A 12,834-nucleotide genomic window follows, 5' to 3' on the forward strand; every position below is an offset into this window, starting at 1 on the left:
GCACGCATGCTAATAAGCTTATCAGAATTCATCTGAGCTCTCTCAAGCGCTCTGGCAAGTGTAGTCTTTTAATACCCCATTCTAGGGGTATCCTTGTATTATAAATTCATCAGAGTTTCAGCTCAGAACGATAAACAATAAATAAAAATACATATTTTGTATTTGAATTACTTCTTGTTTGTTTTCACCTCTTGCTGTCTCAAGCAAAATTCCCTTGAGCAGAAGGATCAAAATAATCAAGAGTCTAATTTATTTTTCACCTGTTGATAATTAATTCTTCATTTGTTTAAATATTTTGCATGTGCAGTGAGGAACTAGGAGAATTTATGGAAATGAAAGGTGCCAACAGCCCTGGGATCCTTGTATTGACCACTGGCCTCAGCAAACCTTTCATGCGCCTGGATAAATACCCCACGTTACTCAAAGAGCTTGAAAGGCACATGGAGGTATATCTTATCAGCATTTATGTTCCATCTTAATGATGATTTGACAACAGTTATTTTAAAGGTACATGTCAAGCATGTTGGGCCCCAAATTGTGCTCCTTGTCTCTCCTTTCTGCCTTCTGAACAGTGCTCCAGTCATTGGGGTAGGGGTGTGGGGGGAAACGGGGCGGGGTGGGGGGGCAGAAAGCACTTCCAGGATTATCACTCATAAAGTGAAAGTATTGGAGGTACCGGAACACCATGAAAAGTGCCAAAATGGCGTTCCGGCACTACTTGAGCCCTGCTTCTGAAATAAGAGAAGCAGTAGGCTTAAAACTCAGTGTAATCAGATTAACTGAACAACTCAGTAAGTGTAAAGCAAAACCCACCTAGGAATCTGAATTTCTCACTGATGGATCTGATCCACAAGCTCTCCAGGTGGATTGTGTTTTGAACCTGTCTCCTAAAAACTGTAATTAAGGCTACTCAAGGTTTTCTCTTACAAGAAAGGATTTTTTTTTCATAGTAGTGGTCTCGTTGTTCAAATGCTCCCTACTTGATACAGTCTCACTTACTTCTATTGAAATATGCCTGGCAATGAGACCTGGAAGTGTTCTAATGTGGTAGTGTTTTAAGGGCCTACATTTGCATTTAAATGTTTTATTAAAAAAAAAATTGGGGCGGGGGGTGGAGTTGGTGTGTCATGTCTATGATTTGCCGGCTGTGATAGTGTTCCATGTTAGCATAACCTGAAAAGAAGAGCATGGTTTAACTGTGACAATAAGGAAAGAGCAGTATAAGAGCATAAGATGTATGTTAACCTTTTAAAAGGAGTACTAATGGCAGAAACTTAAGTTTGCAAGTAATCTTTTGAAATCTAAGTCAGATATATTTTTTCCAGACATTGCTTTATGGATTCATGAAAGAATAGCATTAGTAGTAACATCATCAGAGATTCTGCATTTTTGCTACAAGTGTCCTATCAATGGAAGGAGGCAATGAAGAAGGCATAAAGAGGAGAACAAAAAGGGTTATTACAAGTGTTAAAGTTGTCTATACTGTAGTTACTATGCCTCCTAGGAAACATTTCATTACCATCCTCGGGAATTACAGTACTATTGTTTTTGTTTTTAGGATTATCATCCCGATCGACCAGAAATTCAGAAATCCATGACAGCCTTCAAAAACCTTTCCGTAAGAATTTTGAAGAGTAGATGTGTATTTATTTAGGAGAATGCTTGCTAATTTCATGCCCTGTAAAAGTTAATATTTTGATATGTGAAATCTTTAGAAATGTAGGGCTTGATTCCGTGCTCAGGCATAGTGAGGTGTGTGGGAGGTGTGCGCTGGCAGCCTGTTCCAGCTCCTTCATTCCTGTTTCCCCAGCCCCACTGGAAATTAAGGCAGTACATTAGCAGCCCTAACTTAATGTCAGCTGCAAATTAGGTGTAGCAGAGCTCTGCTTTACCTCTTCCCTTTCCAGTCCACTCCTTGCTTCCAAATCATCCCCCTTTTAGCTTTACACCAGAAGAAGGCTCACCTGCACCTAGAACTTGTCCCTGGCCTTCTCCAGCCACCTTATGGCCTGTTTGTGCCGCTTAGGGAATGTGGTGATAGTGGGCTAAGGAATCCAGCCTGTAGTGTACATCACTAGAGCAAGGGGGCAAGAGTAAAAATGAGCATTACATCATTGAAGCCTAGAATGGACGAGCTGAGAGGCTCCTGGTGATGGGGATAAGACCTGTCAGTTCTAACATGGATATCCAATCAAAGAAATAAGAGGTGTGGTTGTTAGTGACGTGTGTGCAACCCACTAACACTTTTTATAGCTACTAAAATAGTCAACATTGTGTGTTTCCTGTTGGATGGGGTTGCACCATTAGTGTGACTTCGTTATATATATTTTGTGGCCACTGTGAGACTTGGTTCCCTTTTTCTTGGATGCTGTAAAAACAAGTAGGAGGAAACAGCCCTTGCCCCCAAGAGTTTCAGACCAGTGGGAGAACAAATAGCAGAAAGGATAAGGGAGGGAGTATGAATTAGATCTGTATTTCTGCTTTCTGCTGGGTAACTCGTTATTGTTTGGGAGTGAATAATACGCATAACATTAGAAGCGGCTCTAAGACTCGAAGAAGAACAAGGTAGTGACTTTTTAAAGGGATGTTGAGATCAGTAAATTAAAAGAAAAGTAGTAGTTTTGTAATTAACAATGTACATTTTAAAAAGCTACTTTAATGTAGTCCACTGAAAGAAATACTTCACACGTGAAAGCTTTGTCACTGTGCTTTATTTTATACTTCAAGCAGAGCACTGAGGACAAGTAATTACTTCAGCTGATACTGACTCCTAATACAGTTCACGCAGACACCACCTTATTAGCACCTTCCCTATCTTTAACAGGCTCAATGTCAAGAGGTACGGAAAAGAAAAGAACTTGAACTCCAAATACTGACGGAAGCCATCCGCTGCTGGGAGGGAGAGGACATTAAAACACTGGGCAATGTAATTTACATGTCCCAGGTCATGATTCAGTGTGCTGGAAGTGAGGTAACGCAGTTCAATCTTCATTAAATATTCTTCTCTTGCAACTACAATTAATAATGAATAATGGATTGTATGTGTTAGGAACAAGAAGACCACTCCAAGAAAAAGAATATAGACTGAACAAATTTTATGTAGTATTTTGTTTAACCTAAGTGTCCTTATAAATGGGGGAAACTACTCTAAGATGTACAAGCTCAGCTAAAAGCTGACTAAATTGTATAGCCAGATATAGCTGTTGGAAACATTATAAAGTCTTAAGGGGTTGTAAGGGAGTCCAAAGTGCAAATTAAAGGGACTTTTCTCTGTGTATTGGTTACATTACAAAATAATTTGCCATGGTAGCTATTACTACATGGTAAAGACAATATGGAAATACTTTATGTTGTTGTTGTCCCAGACATACTCCTCCTTGGTTGATGGGGTTTTCGGACACCTTCTCAAATATTGAATATTAAAATGACAAAAATCAGGGGACTGAGTGATTCTGGGGAATTGTAATGCCTTTCACCTTGAGATCATTGGTTTTAATGCCAGCCTTGCTTTGTAGTGATCGGAAATCTTTACCTTCTGACCCATGTGCAGTGTCCTGTATAAAATAATTGAAGGTCTCTTTCTCAGTTTCCTAACACACAAGCAACCACATCACAGAAACCATCACCACAGTTGGCACTAATTGACAGGCTTGTTGGCAGAGAGGCCAAAGAACTGACTGGACCTGAATTATGAGCTACGCTTTAGAGGTGGTCTCTGTGTCAGGATCGAGGCCAGACCTATAGCCAGCTAAATTGAAGTGGGAAGGCAGTGAAAAACTCAGGAGTGCGGTTGCAAAGTTTTTGCAAAGGAAAATTTAAAATATCAGATGCACTATCCTGAATTTTAGAAGATTTTAAAACCATTTAAGAACAAAGCTTGCACCAAAAAAAGTAATGGTATGAATCCAGATTTCTGCCATAAGGCAACTTGCCACTGTAGCAAGTTAGTTTCTTTTATAACACTCATAAACATATGTCTTACCCAACAAAACCCCAGACTCCCTCAAATACTCTCATATGTCTCTTATCAAATGCATATGAAAACCTTGGATCCTCAGCTTGGGTCGCTTAGCTTATTGGCCATGAATTTATAAGTAGCTATGCCATTTTATCCCAGCTGAGAAATTGGCCTATATTCTACAAATATTGAAAAACTCCATTTAGAATACTTTGGATAAAGAGAACTTTTAGGAGGGGCAGAGAGGGAAAATGGTAAATATTTTGCTTTTAAAAAAAAAAAACAACTCCTAAATAAAGATAGCTAGCATGAAAGAAATGTCTCATATACAACAGGAATCCCATGAGTGGCAGTATAGTCAGTTGCTAGTGTTGAGGTTTATTTCTTCAAAGTAACTTGCAATATAAAATACAAGAGCTTGTTACAAACCTTTTTGAACAGAAAATTGAGTGCAGTTTGACTCCTCTTATTGCGAAGTATACATAGGTTAACTTTTGCTAAAAGTACGATAGTATTGGTACTACACCAGTGAATGTTTTAAATACAAAAAAATTAGGGTCTACTGCCTTATTTATTTTTTTTAATTGTTTTCTTTGTTTTTTCATAAGGAAAAGAATGAAAGATATCTTCTTCTCTTCCCTAATATTTTGCTTATGTTGTCTGCCAGCCCTAGGATGAGTGGGTTTATCTATCAGGTAAAACAGATGTTTTAACCATGGTTATTCACAGCAAACTTAAAAAAGCTTTCTAAACTTATTTTCACTTCTCTTTCTATATGTATTCAGTATGCATATGTACTCTGAAAGGCAGAATTGTCCAGCTATTGGGATCCTAGGTTCTGTTTCTGCCACTGATCTGCTCTATGAACGTAGGCGAGTAACTTCAACTCTGTCTTTATTGTTTCCCTACTACTGATACTTTCCTTTGTAAAGTGCTGTTAGATTTATAAAGGAAAATGCAGTATAAGAGCTTATTCATAATATTACATAAACTGTTAAGCATTCAGGTTGCGAAGTCAAGCACTCAGAAGTTAGGAAATTCCAAAATTATTCAATCTCCTAACAATTATGCATTATGATACAGTCTTTAATTCTAAGATCACATACTATTTTTTTCCCCCAAAAGTCCCCTTTTTCATTCTGTGTTTTTTATAGTCCGCATTCACAGTGTGGCCCCAGGCCTTATTTAACATTCACGTATGCACTGCATAAAAAATTATTAACTTCCTTATGGGTGTTTCTGTGATGCTGTCACCATAATAATTGAGTGCTAAGCAGTCATTAATAAATTTATCTTCAGAATATCCCAGTGAAGTGAGGTAACCACCTAGGACTGAATTTTGCAGAGTACTTAGCATTATACAACACGCATGTTCAAAGCTCATCTTCCATTGACTTCAGTTGCAGCAGCGAGTGCTCAGCATTTCTGTAAATCTGGCCCCACCTGTCTCATGTTAGGCACACTGAAAATAAGGAACATGCCGTTGGTGGTCACCTATGAAAAGTTTGGTTATTCTTTGAGTGGTGGGCCCAATGGCTGTTCACTGTGGGTGTGCACACACTCCAGGCACACAAGCCCAGAAGATTCTTTTCTAGCAGTGGGCGTTGGTCCATGCTTCCTTATCTTGATGACTTACTTCTCGCAGAGTAATCATCTCAGGAAGTCCAGTGGACAGTACACTCCCTCCTCAGCCTCCTGCAATCCTTAGGGCTTCAAGTAAAGCTAGAAAAAGTCCACTTCAATCACCATGCTGATTATAGAATTCATTAGAGTGCCTCTGGGCTTGACTTCAGTCAAAGCTTGCTTACCTCAGGACAGGAGTACAAGTACTCCTTTTCTTTTTACGGATACAGACTAACATGGCTGCTACTCTGAAATCTATTACCTCAGGACAGGTTCCTCATGATGAGAGACCTCCTTTTCCAGCTCTGACTGAGTCCCCAAACTACAGCTTGTCCCTGTCTGGTCCTTCTCGACTACATGGGCGGCTGCATGTACAGAACACCCTTCTCCAGACTCCTCCTTCGTTGCTTGCAGGCATGGCTATGCACAGTATAAGTGAGTTGTGAACCCTCAGATCGTTCTGTCTTCTCTTACCTGGTGGGAAAATGAGAAAGCCCCCTCTATCTTTAAAGAAACTAATCACATGCACCTTTCCTACTGTGTTGGGGAGCACATCTGGACAACCAAGTAGTGCAAGGTTCTTGGACCCAACAGGAATCCTAGCTACATATCGGTCTACCTGAACTTTGAGTAGTACAGGAGGCTTGCAGAAGGTTTCTGCCTTTCCCACATTTCCATTGTGTTCTGGTCATGTTGTACAACTTAACCGCAGTTTTATACATAAACAAGCATGGGGATAACAAGCTCTGCCCATATTTGCACAGAGGCCATCAGGTTCTGGAATCAGTGCCTCTGACACCAGATCACTCTCTCAGCAGTGTGCTTTCCCAGAATAATGAACACCCTAGCAGACAGTCTCAGCAGACACTTCCACAGGCAACACTATTGGGAACTTCGCAGTTCAGTGGTACAGAACATCTTCCAGCTTGGGGGGTGGGGGAGGAGTCACCGTCATGGGACTTCTTTGCACTTCAGATGACTTTGCTGCCTTAGACTGGTTGGGAAGGCCGAGCTCATCTGCCCCAGGCAGCTTGAAATTTTTAGAAGTATCCAGCCTATTCAGTGATGAGCTGCCAAAATCTTAACAGCCGGTTCCCTCCTCACCCCACGAGGGGGTCGTTGCCCAACCCTGCCCCCCTGGACTCCTGCCTCATCCAACCCCCCGCGTTCCTTGACGCCCACCCCCACCAGGACCCCTGCCCCATCAACCCCTGTCCCCTGACTGCCCCCAGAACGGGGCAAGAGGGTCTCGTGGGCCACTGTAGTGGGTGCTGACCCCACCCCTAAGAGCCAGAGGGACCTGCCGGGGGGCGAGCTGGGGAATCCCAGCAGTGCTTACCTGGGGCAGCTCCCAGGAAACATCTGGCAGGTCCCTCTGGCTCCTAGGGACAGGGGAGCGTAGCTAGGGGAGAAGCGGGGGGGCGGCTGCTCCCCCCACTGATCACATTAAAAGTGGTGCCTTAGGCGCCGACTCTGTGGGTGCTCTGGGGCTGGAGCACCCATGGGGAAAATTTGGTGGGTGCAGAGCACCTACCGGCAGCTCCCCACCCCGCGTCCGGCCCCAGCTCACCTCCGCTCCGCCTCCTCTCCTGAACGCCCCGCCCTGTTCTGCTTCTCCGCCCGGCCCCCCCTCACCCCCCCCCGGCTTCCTGCGAATCAGCTATTCGGCGGGAAGCCTGGGAGGGCTAAGCAGGCGGCGGCTTCCTGCTCGGGCCGAGGGTGGCGGAGGTGAGCTGGGGCGGGGAGCGGTTCCCCTACATGCTGCCACCGGGTTACCTGCTGTGGCGCGGGCGGCCCTCCTCGTGTTCCCTGCCCCAGCTCACCTCTGCCTCCCTGGGCCTGAGTGAAAGCCGCCACCTGCTTCTCAGCCCACCCCGGCTTCCCGCACGAACAGCTGATTCGCGGGAAGCCAGGGGACGGGTGGAGAAGTAGAGCGGGGTAGCGCGTTCAGGGGAGGGGGCAGAGGCGGAGCAGAGGTGAGCTGGGGCCGGGCGCGGGGCGGGAAGCTGCCAGTGGGTGCTTTGCACCCACCAAATTTTCCCCTTGGGTGCTCCATCCCTGGAGCACCCATGGAGTCGGCGCCTAAGGCGTCACTTTTGGCCGGTTAAATTTAGAAGCCCTTTTAGAACCGGTTGTCCCTCACGGAACAACCGCTTCTAAAAGGGCTTCTAAATTTAACAACCGGTTCTAGCGAACCATTGCGAACCGGCTCCAGCTCACCACTGAGCCTATTGCTCCTGTGCTGCTCAGTGGCACGTTTCCAGAGGGGATTCATTTCTGGTTGAGTGGTGAGAGTCACTAATGTATACTTTCCCTCTTGCCTCCCTCTGACTATGACTCCTGAACAAGTTTAAACAGGACAAATTGACAGTGATTCTGGCAGCACCTACATGGCTGAAACAGTTTTGGTTCACCAGCATCCTTCAGATGTTCATGTGTCCATGCATCTACTTGCACAGTTGCTGAACTGCCTGACTCAGGATGAAGGTAGAACCATCCATCCCAGCCTGACATCCATCTACCTCGCAGCTTAGTGTTTGGATTGGCATTGAGCATGGAAATATTGTGCTCAGAGGCTGGTGAGTTCATTCTCAAAACAGCAGAAAGGCTTCCACAAGAAAATACTATCCTGCCAAGTGGAAGAAATTCTCCATCTGGTGCATTGCTAGGTAGCTCCACTAGACTCTGGAATCCCTGCCATCTGGAAATATCTTCTCTCCCTCAAGTCAGTGGGACTATCCATTAGTTTGTTGCACGTGCATCTGGCAGCGATCAGTGCTTTCCATCGTCTGACAGATAACTGCTCGATATTCACCCACCCTACAACTGCGAGGTTTCTAAAAGGTCTAGTCCCAACCTTCCCTCCAGTATCAACACTGATTCCTAACTGAGACCTCAGTCTAATTCTGTCAGCACGTATGAATCTACCATTCAGGCCCTTGGCCTCCTGTGTCTTTCCCCATCTTTCCATGGAAAGTAGCCTTCCTAATGGGAATTACTTCTGCTTGGAGACTAGGGAGGCTTGTGATGCTTATGGCAGACACTCCCTATGTGATGTTCATAGGGATAAAAGTGTCCCTAAGGTTACATCTCAAGTTCATCACAGAGGTTTCCTCCGAATTCCACTTGAATCAGGCCAGACATCTACTGGTATTCCACACAAAACGTTGTGTCACTAGAAAAGACAGAACACTTAATTCTTTGGTTGTTCATGGAGCTGTTACCTTCTATCTACAAAGGACAAAGCTCCTTAGAAAATTTCCAAGATTATTCATCTCCTTCACTGAGTGGATGAAATTTTATCACAAAGGCTGTTGAAATGGATTTTGGGCTGTATTTGGCTGCATTTTGAACAAATGGAAACCCATCCTCCTCAGAGGGTGAGGGCTCATTTGACTACAGCATATGCTACCTCTGTAGCTTTTCTCCAAGGTGTACCTCCAAAAATCTACAGAGTGGCAACATGGAGCTTACTATGCACCTCTACCGGGCACTATGCAGTGGTCCATGCTACCTCAGCAGGTATATCCTTTGATTCAGCAGTCCTGTATTCCATCGTGCAGCACGGGTCCTCGCACCCTCCTCCTCAATGAGTACTCTTGTGAGTTGCCTACAGTGAATACCCATAGGGACTAGCGTTCGAAAAAGCAAAAATAGGTGACTATTTGTGGAATTTCCCTTTGTATATATACTTATTTACACTGGAAACCTGATTCTAAGCGTTAGCCATCCAGTTAGCACACAGAAACATATCATGTGGCCTATATATGCCATCAAAAGAGATCAAATGTTGAAAACTGAATACTTGAATGAGCTACAGACCAAAAATTATGTGCAGAAATTATTGAATCGTTTTAATTTAGTATTAAGTAAACATGAGAAAACTGCAATCTGCTTGCAGACCATTTTAGGTCAGAAAAAGAAGTGTAATCTGTGACTGTTATTCACTGTGAATTACCTGCCCAGTTCTGTTTAAAGCCTTGGTACTCTTGCATAAAGAATTTTATAGCTTTTGATGACAAGAAGGGACAGGTCCTCAGTTTTACATGTCTTCAGAAAGACAGCTCCACTGTATCATAGGATCTGCTGGCATCATGCTGGTGTCTTGGTTCAGTACTGTCTCAGGTAGAAGTTCCATCTATAATACTGAATTATCAACTTCACTAAGTATGGAACATGTGTGGAAATATGTGTTCCTAGTAGGTCTCAAATCCACAGATGGTCAAGGTCCTCTCTTAGTGAGTTTGCATTGTAATGTATTTACATGCACTACCCATAGCTCGTGCAGATTTCAGGTTGACTTATGATATTAAGCACAGAAATTGTTCTTGGCACAAAAAGCTATGTAATTTGGTTATTCTTTTTCCATGGTATTTTAAATATTATTGCTGATCTAATGTGTATGTTTCAATTTACTGGTTTATCATCTGTTTGAATTATGCGTATTTTAAATGTATGTATTTTTAGTTATTAAACATCTTTGGGTTCTTTTTTTTTTTTTTTTCAAAAAAAAAAGAAAAAAGAAAAAAAAAACATGTTATGACTTTTCTAGGGAAAACTGCCAATGACAGGAATGACCATCACAAAGCTAGAAGACAGCGAAAATCACAAAAATTCATTTGAAATAGCAGGTAATGTTCATGAGCATTATTGATTTGTTTTTGTTGATCATAGAAACATAGGGTTGAAAGGGACCTCAGGAGGTGATCTAGTCCATCTACCAGCGCGGAGGCAGGATTAAATACAGCTAGATCATTCCAGTTCATCTTACCGGTTCTTTAAAACCTCCAGTCACAGGGATGCCACAGCCTCCTAGGTTTAAAATAAATTTAAAAAAAAAAAAAAAAAGACTGCCCATCCCAGGCTGTGTGTGCCCTTGACACTCCGTTTATTTTGTATCATTTTAACTCCACTGTTCTCTCCGTGTACCCCAAGCAGCCCTTTTTATAGTAAACATAAGCTCTTCCCCAGGCCCCATCAACACAATTGCCTAGACCCTCACAAATGTTTTCTCCCCCTCTTCCCTTTAAAAGCAAGGAAGAACAGACAAGCCTTACAGCCTGTCTGTAACAGTCAGCAAATTCAGACTACTACTTTGGACCAAGAAAGGAAGAAAATTCTAGAGGGTCTCTGTCATAAATATAAAGGGAAGGGTAACCACCTTTCTGTAAACAGTGCTATAAAATCCCTCCTGGCCAGAGGGAAAACCCTTTTCACCTGTAAAGGCTTAAGAAGCTAAGCTCTCTGTTTTTAACTAACTTTACACCCGAGAGTTAGAAAGAAAACAAAAACCTGGCTTGTAAAATTTTGCTGTGCTGTACCCTGATAGCTGTTCTCAGCCTTCAGAAAAATCCTTTTGTTATGCCTGCTGCTCTGTCCCCCAGGCACAAAGACATAATCTACAGCTGCAATCACCTTTTACAAAAGCTTTTAAAATCCTGCTGTGCTTCTGGTTCAAAATGATCTCTGGTTCAAAATGATCCCACCACTGCCACCATGTCAAGATTCCTTCCCCACTCTGAACTCTAGGGTACAGATGTGGGGACCTGCATGAAAGACCCCCTAAGCTTATTCTTACCAGCTGAGGTTAAAAATTCCCCAAGGTACAAACTTTGCCTTGTCCTTGAACAATATACTGCCACTACCAAGCGTTTTAAATAAAGAACAGGGAAAGAGACCACTTGGAGACGTCTCCCCTGCCCCCCCCCCAAATATCCCCCCAAGCCCTACACCCCCTTTCCTGGGGAAGGCTTGATAATAATCCTCACCAATTTGTACAGGTGAACACAGACCCAAACCCTTGGATCTTAAGAACAATGAAAAATCAATCAGGTTCTTAAAAGAAGAATTTTAATTAAAGAAAAGGTAAAAGAATCACCTCTGTAAAATCAGGATGGTAAATACCTTACAGGGTAATCCGATTCAAAACATAGAGAATCCCTCTAGGCAAAACCTTAAGTTACAAAAAGACACAAAAACAGGAATATACATTCCCTCCAGCACCGCTTATTTTACCAGCCATTTAACAGAAGGAAATCTAACACATTTTCTAGCTAGATTGCTTACTAACTTAACAGGAGTTGGAAGCTGCATTCCTCATCTGTTCCTGGCAAAAGCATCACACAGACAGACAAACCCTTTGTTCCCCCCCTCCAGATTTGAAAGTATCTTGTCCCCTCATTGGTCATTTTGGGTCAGGTGCCAGCGAGGTTATCTTAGCTTCTTAACCCTTGACAGGTGAAAGGGTTTTGCCTCTGGCCAGAAGGGATTTTATAGCACTGTATACAGAAAGGTGGTTACCATTCCCTTTATATTTATGACAGTCTCTAACAGAGAACTCGCTACCAGAAGCAAACTCCCATCATGAAGGGGCCTCAGCTCAGGTTTCTCCACTGGTGGTATGTCGTGGGGAGAGAAGCAGTTGCTTAGGTATATTCATGGCCATTTATTGTATTATAGATTAACACAAACACCTTACAATTGCCCCAGAAAGCAAAAGGATCCAGTGCAGGTTATTGAAGACAGGTTTTACGTGCTCACAGTAAAACAGACTGCATAGCAAGTGGACTGCTCTGCTGAATTCTGCACCTGCTTCAGTTTGTGGGTAAATTTAAGGTATTGCCCCAAGTAGATTCTATTGAAATAGTTTAATCTCAGGGGGACGAAGGTGTCATGAGGGTCATAAGGCCTACAGCCAGAAGAATAACCTCCTGGCTATATGACGAGGGAGAAAAAGCCAAAGCTAGTTATTGCTGCTACCAATTGCTGCTTTCAGAGGCAGCTGAAAATCTAACCTCTCATACCTTGTAGCAAACCAGAACAGCCAAGGTCCACCCACCCATCCTCTCGCTCACTCTCTTCTCAGCTAGCAGCCCTGATGTTGTCTTCATAATACCCTCCGGTTGCTTCCCCCAAGTGATATACTTTCACCCCAGTTTTATTATCTAGATTAAGTGTCAGGCAGCCAGACTGGATCAACCCTTAAACGTTGAGTAGTGCAATCAACTGTTCTGGCCAGGTCAAATGAAATGGAGACTCTAAGCTGTGTCATCTGCATGCTGAAGATTCAGCAATCCATGTCTCCTCACTAACTGTGTGCCTTAATCTTGTGGTTCTATACCTGTATAGAGTCTAGGGACAAACTGTAGGGTTAGATGCTATATGCAGAGTTGTTGTAGCTGTGTCAGTCCCAGGATACTAGAGAGTCAAGGTAGGTGAAGTAGTATTTTTTTGTTAGATGCTGTTTTTTGATT

The 12,834-nt window shown here is 43.1% G+C and overlaps 1 protein-coding gene across 7 annotated transcripts in view; it reads left to right on the forward strand.

The window, feature by feature from the left end:
• ARHGEF7 (Rho guanine nucleotide exchange factor 7) overlaps positions 1-12,834 on the forward strand; it is a 195,254-nt gene that overhangs the window by 143,485 nt on the left and 38,935 nt on the right. For all 7 annotated transcript variants that reach the window (XM_073349944.1, XM_073349954.1, XM_073349964.1 and 4 more), the window contains 5 exons: positions 308-446; positions 1,559-1,618; positions 2,825-2,971; positions 4,567-4,653; positions 10,134-10,212. In XM_073349944.1, the coding sequence (XP_073206045.1) occupies positions 308-446; positions 1,559-1,618; positions 2,825-2,971; positions 4,567-4,653; positions 10,134-10,212 (512 nt within the window). The remainder of the gene's footprint in view (positions 1-307; positions 447-1,558; positions 1,619-2,824; positions 2,972-4,566; positions 4,654-10,133; positions 10,213-12,834) is intronic.

Source organism: Lepidochelys kempii, chromosome 1 (assembly GCF_965140265.1).
Source record: "Lepidochelys kempii isolate rLepKem1 chromosome 1, rLepKem1.hap2, whole genome shotgun sequence".
In the NCBI taxonomy this organism is placed as follows: Eukaryota; Metazoa; Chordata; order Testudines; family Cheloniidae; genus Lepidochelys; species Lepidochelys kempii.